At 46.4% G+C, this 13,608-nt stretch overlaps 1 protein-coding gene and 1 long non-coding RNA gene across 2 annotated transcripts; one reads left to right on the top strand and one right to left on the bottom strand.

The window, feature by feature from the left end:
• The first annotated feature begins 6,278 nt into the window (after positions 1–6,278).
• On the top strand, positions 6,279–11,844 carry LOC123944541. Its single transcript, XR_006818803.1, has 3 exons — positions 6,279–6,618; positions 9,460–9,542; positions 11,674–11,844. It is a non-coding gene; the product is annotated as an uncharacterized LOC123944541 (long non-coding RNA).
• LOC123944539 (60S acidic ribosomal protein P1) lies at positions 10,886–13,502 on the bottom strand. Its single transcript, XM_046009731.1, has 4 exons — positions 13,298–13,502; positions 12,369–12,443; positions 11,233–11,350; positions 10,886–11,004 (listed from the first exon to the last, which is right to left on the bottom strand). The coding sequence occupies exons 1-4, from the start codon at positions 13,367–13,369 to the stop codon at positions 10,925–10,927; spliced, it is 345 nt and encodes a 114-aa protein (XP_045865687.1). The 5' UTR covers positions 13,370–13,502; the 3' UTR covers positions 10,886–10,924.
• Between the last annotated feature and the right edge of the window lie 106 nt (positions 13,503–13,608).

Genomic DNA, 13,608 nt, shown 5'->3' with positions numbered 1-13,608 from the left:
AGCGCAGGCAGGCAAAGGAGGTCAGGAGCAGAGCTTCCCAAGTCATTTGTGAAGAAAGACCGGCTGTTATTGTTTGTTTGTTTTTTTTAACTTCCAGTCTGTTGCAGATGAAGACTTTTTGTAAGGTGCAATACAAATGGAATTAGGGGGAAAATGAAATGAAATGCTTAAATATTACATGCAGCCATGTCAAATTGCTATAAAATCTTCTCAGTGTGACTCTCAGGTTCGCAGTAAGAATTTTCTGGGCCTGTCTTCAGGTGACAATGGTCTGTGAGATAGCATGGGCCCAGGGATCTCAGTCTGAGTAGCACTGGTCCAAAGGGCCACTGAGCAAAAGGCCTGGCCAAGATCAATGGCTAGCTAAGAAGAACCCATCCCCTGAGGCGCCACCTCAGCAGACAGCAAGGGTTCCTGTGCCATTCGGAGACTTGGGGCTGCTGCTAACTCGGGGGACAGCTGCACACCTGTAGTTGGGAAAGAAGGAGTAGCTTCGGTCTGAGCCCCAGGGAAAGCATCCCCAAGAGGGTGCCCAGAAGCCAGGCCCCGGGCTCTGCCCTCCCCACCTGTAAGGAGGAAGGTGAGGCTGTCCAAGGCAAGGAGGCCTCTGGAAACAGTTCTATCCTCTAACAACCTGGGATGGATGTCTGAACCTGATGTGAGACCAGGATGGTGGATGCCCTAGTTTCTCTCCTCATCACCTCCCTCTCTGAGCTTCCTCTTTCACAAGTATTAAAAATGAGGGGCTTGGATTGTTTCTGAGGTCCCTTCTACATCTTGTCCTGGAAGATCTGCCTGTCCTTGGCCGGGCATTAGGGGGAGCGCCGCAAGGCTAAGGCACAGCCAGGAGGAGAAACTAGAGTGGGATGGAAACGCGCTGGTTGTGCATTGCAGACTGTCTCCAAGGCTTCTTGAGGACAGGAAGGATCCAGGGCCAAGGAGACTAGACCAGCCTTCTGGGAGGGGTGCGCACAGGGTGACCTTGGAGGGCAGAGGTGTGGTGGATCTGCTGGGCAGAGGCATTTGCTGAAACTGAAGGAGCACTGGAAGGAGGCAAAAACAGCTCTTTCCACATTAGCTAGCAGCCGCACACAGTCACACTCAGCTTGTCCCCTCCCCACCAGTCTCAGCTCCACCCCCCCCCCCCATCTTCTCTAAGCAAAGTAAACCCAAGCGCTTGAAAGAGAAGAGAGGAAATAGCCTCGGAGCAAGGAGCCAGCTTCCCATCTATTCCCAGCCAAGGTGAACAGGCTGCGAGTTTGTTGACAGAGAAAAAAAGTCATCAATTTTTCATTACCCAGTGAAGGCAACAGAATGTCTCGGGATGTCAACAGTTTCCAGGCAACAAAGACGAACCAAATACACAGGCCCCTCACCTAAAAAGATGTTTCCTTTACAAGCATCAGCTTGGATGGGGAGCCAGGGGAAGACGAGAGCCAGGGGCAGGTGAGATCACTGGGCAGCCACAGGGCCAGATCCAGATGCTGGAGGTTTGTGGCCATCTACAGTGACCTTGTTAGCAGAGCTTGTCAGACTATGACTCAAACTGAGCCTGCCTTTTGGAAGCATTCAGGCCCAAGACGTCAGAGCAAGACCCAAGAGGTCAGTTGGCATGGCTTATTCATCCCTTCATTCAAAACAATCATTTCTGAGCATTCCTAGGGCCTGGAGCTCAGGCCCGAGACCCAGTCTAGGTGCTGAGATGCATCCATAGACCACTTCTCTTCACCTTACCAATAAGAAAACCAGAGCCAGAGAGAAGAAATGACTGTCCCAAGATCACGCAACCACGTGGAGGCTGAGCTGTCCTTGAACCCATAGCTGAAGGTGCTCTGAAGCCATGCCCTGGTCCCCAGGATGCTTGGGACTGGGTTCTTAGCCGGGGGTCTGCCAAGTTGCCAGTCCAGATAGAGTTTTGTCCAGAATCAACACAGGGAGCTTTTGAGAAACCTTGAGCAAAAGGGTTCAGATATTGAATCTAAAAACTAAAAGGAGATCATTAGAATTTCTTGTGGTGGGTATATTATTGTGGTTTTTTAACTCTCAAAGTGGTTCTTTTTTTTTTAATATGCATTTTTCTTTTAAGATTTTATGTATTTGACACACAGAGAGAGAAATCACAAGTAGGCAGAGAAGCAGGCAGAGAAAGGGGGGGAAGCAGGCTCTCCACTTGAGGAGAGAGCCTGATGCGGGGCTCGATCTCAGGACTCTGAGATCATGACCTGAGCCAAAGGCAGAGGCTTAACCCACTGATCTCTCTCCCCAACAGCCTCTGCTCCCACGAGGATCCCACCTCTCTCGGGAAGGAGGCAGAAACCAAGACTGAAACAAGAACTTAGAGATGCACCTCCTTTGCTCAGAGGTTTCAGGAACTATGTCTTGACCTTCCCAGGACCATCTTTATTTTTAAACACGATTACAATGAAATGTGGCCTTCATGATGGTTCATCAGACAGTAGCAGGAAAAATGTCTTTGGTCCAGATAGGGCACCAGCTTTCTGTCTCTGTCGAAACTCATTCAGTATTATCCTTGGTGGTAGTGGATAAGGAAATGAACCTTAGTAGCTGCTGATCTTTTGCCCACAACTTACCACTTCCTTCATGGCCTTATTTACACAACTGTCTCATTTTCCAAGTAAATACAGATTACTGTCTGAAATCTTTGACCCATAAACTTGTTGGGCTCGAAAACCCAAGTGCAACCACTAACTTAAAATCATCTCAAATATCTTTTCACCAGGGGGGAAAAAAAAACCCTCAAGCATTCCACTTTTCTTTTAATTTATTGATTCCTTGCGTCTTTCTTGAAAAAATATGGGAGTGTAGATTGAAGTACTAATATGCAGCGAAATCATTAAAAGAGGCACACACACACACACACACAAATGTTTTAATTAGTACCAAGAAAACAAGGAGGAAACATTACCCATCTTGGGTCCATTTAACTGCTGAGAATAGGCATTGAGCCTGGCACTGTTTGTCAGTGGCTAAAGCCGAGAGGCAAGCCTGGTAAGTCACAGAACGCTTGTTATGATAAAAGGCCTGGCTAGCAATTTCTCAGAGAATACAAACTTTCTCTTGGCCCTAAATTTTAGAAGAATTTTCGCATGAGAACTTGTAACAACAAAACGGCCCCCACAAGTTTTATGGCAAAAGCCGAAGTAGTTTTCATGTGTCTGTTTCTTCCAACAACCTTGGAGAAAAGCCAAGGCCATGCCAGATAGCACAGCAGCTCAGTAACGTGCTTTTCTGTTTTTCGACAAGAAAGGAACTTGAGCACATGAAGAGGAAAAGTCAAACGTTCTAAGTAAATGACACAGGAGGCATGACCATATTAGATAAAGTGCACTTGGTTTCCTCTTGGTGGAGTCACTGGTGGGCATACAAACATGCCTCTCCTTCCTGAGGTGTGGACTGACTTGCTCACTCCTGGGCCAACAGCCCACCTCCCCAGTCGGCCTGACTCACACACCCCACCCAGACCAGGTATGCTCTAGTAAGAAAAGGTCGACTTATCTAAGTAGCCATTCCTATGATTGGCCACTGTGGGGCAGCACTGAGCCAACATCCGGAAAACAAATTTCCAAAAAAAAAAAAATTCGCTTTGTAATGAGCAAAGCCATCCAGCATATAAGCAAGTCTACCAATCCACTAAATCCATTCATCCTGAAAATCCCATATTTGGCTGTTTCCACGAATATTTAAAGGTGGAAAAATAAAATAGCACCTCCAGTAGCAGAAATGTTTTCTGTGATTCTCTTTTCAACTTTTAAAGGGTCGATCCATCATATAAAAACAACAAAGATACACTAACATTTTTTGAACAGGAACCATGCTGAGTGTCTGACATGTACCATATTGTGTAATTCTGCAAGAACTCGATGAGGTTAGTGTCATCATTATCCCTATCGTGTAAGTGAAGGAACTGAGGCACCCAGAGTTTAGACAACTCGCTTAGTCACACAGCCCTATTCAGTGACAGAGTGGGATTTGAATTAATCCAGATACTGTGACAGAGAGCATTTAACCTACCTCCTTAAAGACCTGTACTATCTCAGTCCTCACTCCTCCCAAAACCAGATATTGTATTCCCCATCACAGCCTCAGGCTAATAGCCAGCAAAATTTCCCCTTACTTTCCGTATTTTGAGCTAAAACTGTCTCCCAGTTGGTCAGAGTTCTTCCCTCCAGAACTACCTAAATAAGTTGTTTTTCTTCCTTTTTTTTTCTTTAAGATTTATTAATTTTTTGGTTGACAGAGAGCACAAGCAGGAAGAGCAGCAGGCAGAGGGAGAGGGAGAAGTAGGCTCCCCACTGAGCAGGGAGCCTGATGCAAGGCTCAGCCCCAGGAACCTGAGCAAAAGGCAGATGCTTAACCGACTGAGATACCCAAGTGCCCCAAGTTCAGTTTTTCTTCTATATTGAAGACCCTTCACTTTTAAAAAATTAATGATAGTGTTAACTATTGCTCCCCAACCGCCATCCCCCCCCCCCCCCCCAAAAAACAGCCCTGTGCCTGGAACAAGTCATTATTCCCAATTTACAAATTGGGAATCTCCTGATGTGCTGGAATCTCCTGATGCAGAGGTTTAACAATAGATTCGTTACTTTAATTGGCTAACCAGTGCCCGAGAGGACAATGCCATTACCAAACCAGACTTAAAAGCTATTAAAAGTAATACATGGCTGTGGTTTCTAAAAATCCAAGCAATATGGAATGGATAAACTGAAATGGAAAATCTCACTCCCATCCTCTCCAACCCTTCTCAGAGGTAATCTTTTACCTTTTACTTATTTTATTTTATTTTTTTTCCTTTAACCCTTCCAGAATTTCCTTTACACATACAAACAGATGCATGTGAATCTTTTAGGGTCGTATTACGTATACTGGTCTTCAGCTTGTTTGTTTCACTTAACAAGGTCTTCTAGGTATTGTTCAATAGCAGCACTCCTGTTAACAGTCACATGAAAGCCTCCTCTCAGGCAATTTTCTTCTCTTACAAAAATGCTTCATTGAAATTATACATGTATTTTTTGGGTGGATTTCTGCAAGTGAAATTCCTGGGTGAAAGGGCACCTTTAATTCTGAGAGATGGAACCCAATCACACTCCTTAAAAAATGGTAGTAATTTACACTCCAATCAACAGTCCATTTTCAGAGTGTGGTCAACGTGGCTTGTTATTCAACTGTTAAACTTAATAACCTAGACAGTTATTAATTCATTATTTCAGACCATGTTTATTATGCATTTTGTACTTGTCAGGCACAGCGTGCCCTAAACCAGGAGTTTCCAAAGCTAACCATCAGACTCTTCCTGGGACTGGTAAAAATACAGAGTTCCCACCGCCTTTCACCTCCCCCCAGCTTTGGGCTCCTCAGCCTGTGCAGTGTGCAGGGGCCCAGGAAACTAGGTAGTTGTTGCTGTTTGTTTCTTTCGGGTGTTTTGTTTTGTTTTGTTTTAACAGCTGCCCAGGTGACTCAGCTGGATGATAAGTAGCCAAAAGCAGAACAAATCACTTCTTTTTCTGGGCGAAAGCGCTTCCTGGAAATGAAGGTGCTGGGAAGAGTCAGTACCCACTTCCCTAAAGTTATACAGGGAACTAGCTGGAGTGATATTAACTATCAATGCCCAACCGACCCTTCCCTCGAAAACCAGCTCTGGGGCAGGAATGGGTCATTAGTTTACAAATATGCCCCCATCCCATTCCTTCTGGTTAGGTGAAAGTGCTGGAATTCACAGCAGAGGGGGTTCACAACGGACTAGTTACTTTAGTTTACTAACCAGCGCCCGATCCCGCGGAACCTCCACTAAAACAGACTTAAAAGCTATTGCTAGGGGTGCCTGGGTGGCTCAGTTGGGTTGGGCCTCTACCTTTGGCTCGGGTCATGGTCCCGGGTCCTGGGATCGAGCCCCGCATCGGGCTCTCTGCTCAGTGGGGAGCCTGCTTCCCTCTCTCTCTGCCTTCCTCTCTGCCTACTTGTAATCTCTCTGTCAAGTAAATAAATAAAATCTTTAAAAAAAAAAAAAAGCTATTGCTAGCGCCGCTGATATTAATGAGCATGCGCAAAAGGCTCCGCGGACCCGCGCGCGCTCCTAGTGGTCAATGGCCTCGGTGCAATTGAGAAGTTCGGCTTCTCTCGGCCACCCACGGCTTTTAGCCCCGCCTCTCGTCCCGCCCTCCCAGCACGGACTTTGATTGGCGAGCAGCCGGCTATAAAAGCTCGAGCGCCGGCGCGCGAGTTTCAGGCACCTGTGCGGTTTGAGAACGTTTCGCGTTTGTGTGGTGAGGCCAGGCAGGGCAGAGGACTCTCTTCATCCCGCCACCTGCCCTCGGTCCCCAAGCTCGTGCACCTTCTCCGTCATCCTAGACGACGTGGACGTGATAGGGGCCGTGACAGATCACTGTGTCCGGAAGACAGTTTGCGAGGCTCCGGGGCGCCACACCTTTTCTTCTGCAGCCTCACCGGCTGAGAATTCCCGGTTCAGCACTGAAACCTGGCTCGGGCCTCACCTGGGGAAATCTCCGGACGCCCTTTGCCTTCCGTTCACAGAGCCGTGTCCCGCGGGTTCCCACCTGAGGGCCTGGCCGTGCACACCTGTACTGGGCAACCTGTAAGGTGCGTACTGCGTGGGGAAGGAAGGAAAGGTGGGAGGAAGGGAGGAAGCTTGCCAGCGGGGGCAGGCCTGGTTTTGTGCCCCTGTATGGGCTGCTACGATGATAAGAGCATTCGCTGGTCCAGAGACTTGGGTTCCAGTTTTGCTGTCCCATTCCCTGCTGCTGAGCAAGGTCCTCCTCTCCTCTGGGCCCCGAATTCCTCGTGTGTAAAAGGAGAGGGTTGGACAGTGTGATGAATGCATATTGAACAATGAGCCAGACACCGTGATAAGTACTGAGGATACTGGTGAGCAACGCAGACAGCCCAATCCCCAAGCTTACTGTATGGAGGAGGAAGATACTGACCAAACTATTACAAACGCATAATTACGCATCTACTAGAAGAAGTGGTAAGACAGGGAACTTTCAGCAGAGGATATAATATAGCCTGGGGTGGACTTCCTAAGGCTGGAGGACTAGAATTAACTGGGGTAGGTGGTCAGTGGCCTGCCAAGAGAGGAGAATAGCAAGTGCAAAGATAAGGAAGGTGAACGCGCATTTTTCTTCCATTGTAATTGGATGTCCTAATAACCCTCAAAGTATACAAGCTGAGGAGTGGAAGCTCTGGTGAGTTAAACTGAGTAGAAGTTGGAGGGTTTTTTGGAACCCCATAACTCCTTGAGTAACCCTGTGAAAGAAAATACAGAATGGCCCTGATCCCTTGACCTGCTGTAAGTGTTCGGAAGGATTGTTTCTTCTGTTTTGGTGGTTGTTGTTGTTTTTTAAAGATTTTATTTATTTGACACAGAGAGAGAGACCACAAGTAGGCAGAGAGGTGGGGGTTGGGGGAGGGGGTGAGCAGGCTCCCCGCGGAGCAGAGAGCCCAAGGGGCTCGATCCCAGGACCCTGAGATCATGACCTGAGCAGAAGGCAGAGGCTTAACCCACTGAGCCACCCAGGTACCGCAGTTCGGGAGGATTGTTGACTCAGCTCAGGTGTGTCTGCAATCTGACTCTGAGGGGCCTCTCTTGGCTGCTTCAGAAGAACCAAAAATACCAACACTTTCTTGAAACTGGCCCATCTCTACCTTTAGCTGAATTATCCAGGCTTGTTTGCAAAGATAAGATGGAGAAGAGGCTTCTATGATGACGGGAAAAAAATCAAAGGCTCATCACCATACCTTACAAAAGCGCATGTGGAGAAGGGACGCCAGGTCCTGGTAGAACGAGTGGAGACAACGGAGATGGCAGACCCCGCTTTGCCTGCCATTAGCTATGTGAACCCGGCAGGCACTCAGACTCTCTGAGCACCAGTCCAGTGTGTGACCAGGGTGAATTCACTGCTCCTGACATGGTCAAGTTCAGAACGGGAAAGCCCATTGAAAGTTATTCCTAAACTCTAAAGCACTATGCAGACAAGCCCATAAACACCTCCTTCACTTTGTTCCCTCAGAATTTTACTGTATATGCTCCTTCAAATTATGTGGAGAAAGGATTTGATATATTTTATTTGAATTTGTAGCAATATACCAAGTTGCTTTGTTGCATAAATATTTTGAATTCTTTCATTTTAATTAGAGTGTTTCTCTTTTCCAAAAGGTGGTTTTAGAATTTGTTCGGCTTGCTCATCATTTTTAGAAGAAAGAGGAAAAAAAAAAAGGAGTAAAACGGTTGACAGCAGCTTTGGATTTTTTTTTTTTTAATCCCATTGTGCAACACATTCAGTGACAATATGGATTTTTTTTAAAAAAATGTTGTTCTTAGATGGTTAGTGAGCAAGTCTGTTCCTAAAATTCTCCCCTACACCTAATCCTGGCTCCTTGCTGATGCAAGATTATAAAAGGGGTGAGTGAGCAGCCATGGACCTGGGTATGCTTTCAATGGCCACAGAAGAGAGTTGAACAGAATCAATGTTGAACAGAACAATGGAACTTTTTAAGCAAAGTATGGAGTATGTTTGGTGAACAATCAATCAGTAGCATGAAACCAGTCATGAGAAACCAAAGCTGCTGGCTGATTTTAGAGGACTGGCAGGGAGGGGACTGAAGAGCACAAGGCTTAGGCTGGCTAGACCCAGGGATTCTGAGAACCAGGGATGCCAGCTGTGTTCTTTGTACCTTACACAGAAGGGAAATAGCATCTGCATACCAGCGAGCATTGATGGGCAAGTTCATTCCTCAATATAAACTAGGATTATTCCCATTTTGCAAAGAAGAAATTAAGGGTCCAGAGAACTAAAAAGGCAGTGGAACTGGGCAGACTTTAAAGTCAGAATCAAATGAATAAAAAGTTGGCATTTCTGCACATATAAGTGGGTCTCCTACTTTATCAGATCATTCTTTGGAAAGGTTCTTAGCTCTATTTAGAGTTTTACTACGTTAAAAAATTTCTTTTCAAAAGCTGGACCCACCAATGAGGCCATGTTTACACTTGAGTCTAGCGAATATTTGTCATTGTATAGTTTGGGTAACAACTTGGTATTTGTTTCCCAAATTTACCACTTAATTTACAGCTGTTCTAGATTCTGTTTTCCTTTATCTTCTCAAGTGTTCTCTTCAACCCATTCAAGGTTATTTCCTTGGCTAAGGGAAGTGTCCATATTCCCTCTTCACACTTAAGTGCTCACAGAACGTAAAGAATTATTTCAGAGGTCTCCAGAAGCCAGTGAGGCAGGCCCTATCATTATAGATGAGTAAACTGATGCAGGAGGGGGAAAGGAGCAGGGGACATGAGGAAAGATGCTAAGAGCAGGCTTTGTAGAGCAGTCTGAATCCGTCCACCCGTTTACTAGTCTTTACGTGTTAACCTCTGAGCTCCCACTGACCCACCTGTAACATGGGTCTTACCATGGACTTGTTATGCAGAATGACAGGACATGCTGGAGATCAGCACAGCACTGTTAGCTGATGAAGATGAGGAAACACACTTAAGTGTGTAGATCTTTAAGGTAAGCTCTTCACCCATGGGACTTGAACTCATGACCCCAAGACCAAAGAGGTCCTTGCCCTACCAAACCAGCCACATGGCCCACAATCACGTTATGACCCATTCTTCACGTGCACAAAATTTTAATGACAGTAACATCTAAGTACAACTGTTTACTGCACATCCTCTTTAAGGTCTTAAAAATGACCATCCCTTACCTTACGTAATCCATCATATTTTTTAGCTTTAGGAAGAGGGTAGTATGCTGTATGCAGTTTACCAGGACTTGTTCTTAATCTAACGTTAAGAATTCCTGTATATCCACAGCTCATTTTCACTGCTCATCATTGAGGATTTTATTTTCTAACTGATGGACTTGAGGTTTTAAGTACTGCCTAAACATTCCCAAAGATGCATCCTGATGTCCTTATATAGTTCCTCTTGGGTAATAACACACAGAGCAGAATTGTGGGGTTGCGTTCAATTCTGTAAGGTACACCAGCCACTTACCCATCTGGTTCTAAACACTAATGGTTTTGGACAGTGGACAGTTGGGGCTATGACATCCTGCCTTTCACCAACTCTTGATCTCTATTAGAAAGGGCAAGGCACTTAATAGGTGCTCTGAAGACAAAATAACCATGTTTTATAAATCCAAGTCTTAGGGTTCCCTGGCATTTTGAAGTGAACCAGTCTCTACACCAGTGCTCAGCCATCTCCCTCCCCAAAGGTTACTTTGTGAGTGTCAAACACAGATCTGAATTTTGGTTTTAACCTTTGTGTAAATGGGGACTCAAACCTGAATTTCCTTTTTTTTGAGAAAGAAATCAGAGTAAAAGAGAAGGTGATTCCCCACTAAGCTCAATCCCAGGACCCCAAGATCATGACCTGAGCCCATAGCAGAAGCTTAACCGACTGAGCCACCCAGGTGCCCCAACAAACCTGAATTTTCACCACTCCTTCAGTGTTGAATTATTAAGTCTAGGGATATAGCAGTATTCTACCTCTGACAACTCGGCACAGCTCAAAAAACTTGTAGCCAGGATTTTACTTGGGATTTTTAAGAGGCCTTGATTATACTAGAACCATGGACTCTTACTCCTGTCAAGGAGACAAACCGTGTGGTCATGAACTCATACAGGTGACTCCGACAAGGCCTCTGTTCTGCTCCATGCAGTTCCAGACGCAGTATTAGGTATTCCTAGCACAGCATCTGGCTGGTGCACTACTTCTCACCATGAGTTGGTGGTGGCAGTGGGGGAAAACCCAGCTCTGGGGTCATACCAGAGAAGGCTGGCATCCAGTGCTACAGAAGGGAGATTGTCTGTACATTGCACATCCCCGAACTGGCAAAAAACAGCAACCAAGAGTTCAGCTTTTTATTGAGCAGCTTATACAAGTGGTTTAGTCAAAAAGACCAAAGCCCATGTCATCATCAGACTCCTCAGATTCTTCTTTCTTTGCTTCCACTTTCTTCTCCTCAGCTAAAAAACAGAAACAGTCAATCACACACCTGCTGAGTATTTTAAACTCCAAACAGCTCCAGGCCCTTCAACTTACTGAGTCAAAAATATCCTAGCCTTGGTTCCAACCATGCCCCTGGTTTTAGCGTTTCTATACATCATCTACTCTTAGCAAATTAAGTATTATAGGCAACACTGCTCTTCATCTCCACTCCTCTCTGCATTAAAAAAAAAAAAAAAATCGTCTACCTGGGGCAGCAGTGGTGGAAGGAGCAGGACCTCCTGCTGGTGCAGCACCAGCTGCTGGGGCAGGTCCACCAGCTCCGACATTGCAGATGAGGCTCCCAATGTTGACGTTGGCCAGGGCCTGCAACACACATGCATACGTAGATCACACTCAGTTCTGGCTTGTTAGAGCACTCTCCCCCGACAGACACCTCCAAAGGTACCCCCTCTCCTTGAAGTGACAACAACTATACTGTTCTTCCTTCTCTGGAGTCTGCCAGACTTAGATTTTTTTGTCTGGTACTTAGATTCCCTAAAACTTAAGACTAGATTATGACCACATCGCTATTATTAAAAATTAGTCACACACACAAAAAAACTATTCAAGTTTTAAATCTTACAATTGTACTGCCATTATTTAAGTAGTAAGACAGAATAACTAACTGAAATTCCTTCCTTTTATAGGTGAGAAAACTGGCCCCAAAATGCTGACATAAGTTGGAAAAAAACTCACGCTTCCTTAAAACACTCGAACCAGGATTCTTTCCACGGTTCCAGATCTCCTCTTAACAGTGAACTCAATTTTTCAGACTGCTAAGTCCACGGACTTTATTATTAAAGAGTACCTTTACTAAAGGCACAGTGTCATCATTCAAAACTCTTTGGACACAACCTGAAGAGATGAAGCTAATAGCCTCTTGCCAGAGATTAAGTAACATAAAACAAGATAGATAGTCTGTGCCAAGTTCCTTGGGTAGGAATCTTGTCTTCGTTAGTCTTTTTATATCCCCCAAAATAGTAAATGGCCAACGAGAGGTCACTACATCCAATTTCCATGAAACCAGACCATCATGCAGGAATAATCTGCTTGAAATAGCATGGGTGATTATTATCCCCTGGGTGACCATTTTAAGGAGTCATTTGATGTGCACGTGTATATATCATATATACATTTATGAATGTCATGGTTTCAGATCAGAAGAAAAGAGAAACCAAACTGAAATCAAGGAAAAAAAAGACAGGAGGAAATACCACTTTAAAAAGATCCAGTGGAATATGGCACTTTCCAGCCTTCTTAGTGTTACACGAATACCTGACCTAATAAATCAGTAATGTCCCCAAATCTGCTTCTCCACAACACTTTGCTGCCATCACCTTACCTTTGCAAACAAGCCGGGCCAGAAAGGTTCAACATTCACACCCGCTGCTTTAATGAGGGCATTGATCTTATCCTCCTAAAAAACAGCAAACCAAAGCGTAGTTTTCGTAAACCTCTTCAAAACACTACAACTGAAAGTCACTCAAAACATGTCTCCAAAACCATGTTTAACCACTTCACAGATTCTACCTGTATTTCATGTATGCTTATTTATTTTTTTTTAATATTTTATTTATTTGACAGAGAGCACAAATAGAGAGGCAGAAAGAGAGGAGAAAGCAGGCTCCCTACTGAGCACAGAACCCGACGTGGGGCTCGATCCCAGGACACTGGGATCATGACCTGAGCCAAAAGCAGAGGCTTTAACCCCCTGAGCCACCCAGGCGCCCCTCATGTATATTTATTTAAAACAACCCTTTCTTACGCTCTTACGATCACCACGAGCAAACGAAATGCACTGGGCCCCTCCCAAGGCGGCCCATCACTGCCATTTCGCAGGCGGCGACTTGCCCAAGTCACACCGCTATTTTAAGTTACGAGTCAGGGCGGGAGGTGGAGCAATCTAACGTCCTCTCCCCAACAGGGCCTACTAAGAGGAGCACCGGAATTCACGGCCACCAAACGGAGTGTCCCAGGTGCGGATAGGATGCCCACACGCCGCGGAAGTTTCGCTTAAGTAAAATCCAAAGCCGCAGCGTGCAGCCCGAGTGTACTCCAGTCCCCCCGGAAGCTGGAGCACGTGGCCGAGAACGCCGGGCGCCCTGCACCTGGGCCCGCCGCTGGCCTGCTTCCCCGGCCTTCTACCCCGCCGCCGCCGGGGATGTTGATGGCTGCGGCTCCGGCCGGAGGAGCCTGGCAGGGAGGCCCGGCAAGGGATGAAAAACAGGCGCCCGCAGGCCGACCCCGTCGCCGGCCTGGGCCCACACTCACCGTGACCGTCACCTCATCGTCGTGCAAGATGAGGGCCGAGTAGATGCAGGCGAGCTCCGAGACCGAGGCCATGGTGCTGACGAGTGCTGAGCGGACGCTGCCGGGCGCGGTGCTAGTCGCCGGATGAAGTGAGGGCCTCACCCCAACACAGCCTTAGCTTCCTCGGAAGAACCGAGCACCTTAGCGGCAGCTGAGGAAAGAACGTTTCACGCCTGCGCGCAGCTTCTTATACGGATCACGCGGACCAATCGGTGCCCGGGCCTGGCGGAAGAGGCGGAGCGAGAAAGGCCCGCCCCGACCACTGTTGCGCC

The sequence above is a fragment of the Meles meles genome, chromosome 6 (assembly GCF_922984935.1).
Source record: "Meles meles chromosome 6, mMelMel3.1 paternal haplotype, whole genome shotgun sequence".
NCBI classification, from domain to species: Eukaryota; Metazoa; Chordata; class Mammalia; order Carnivora; family Mustelidae; genus Meles; species Meles meles.
This window is presented reverse-complemented; position numbering and strand designations above follow the sequence as displayed.

Coding starts and splice junctions, on each gene's coding strand:
- LOC123944539 (XM_046009731.1), bottom strand. CDS start 13,369: ATGGCCTCGGTCTCGGAGCTCGCCTGCATCTACTCGGCCCTCATCTTG. Junction 12,444..13,297: donor ACGATGAGGTGACGGTCACG/GTGAGTGTGGGC, acceptor GCTGTTTTTTAG/GAGGATAAGATCAATGCCCT. Junction 11,351..12,368: donor GGCCCGGCTTGTTTGCAAAG/GTAAGGTGATGG, acceptor TGTGTGTTGCAG/GCCCTGGCCAACGTCAACAT.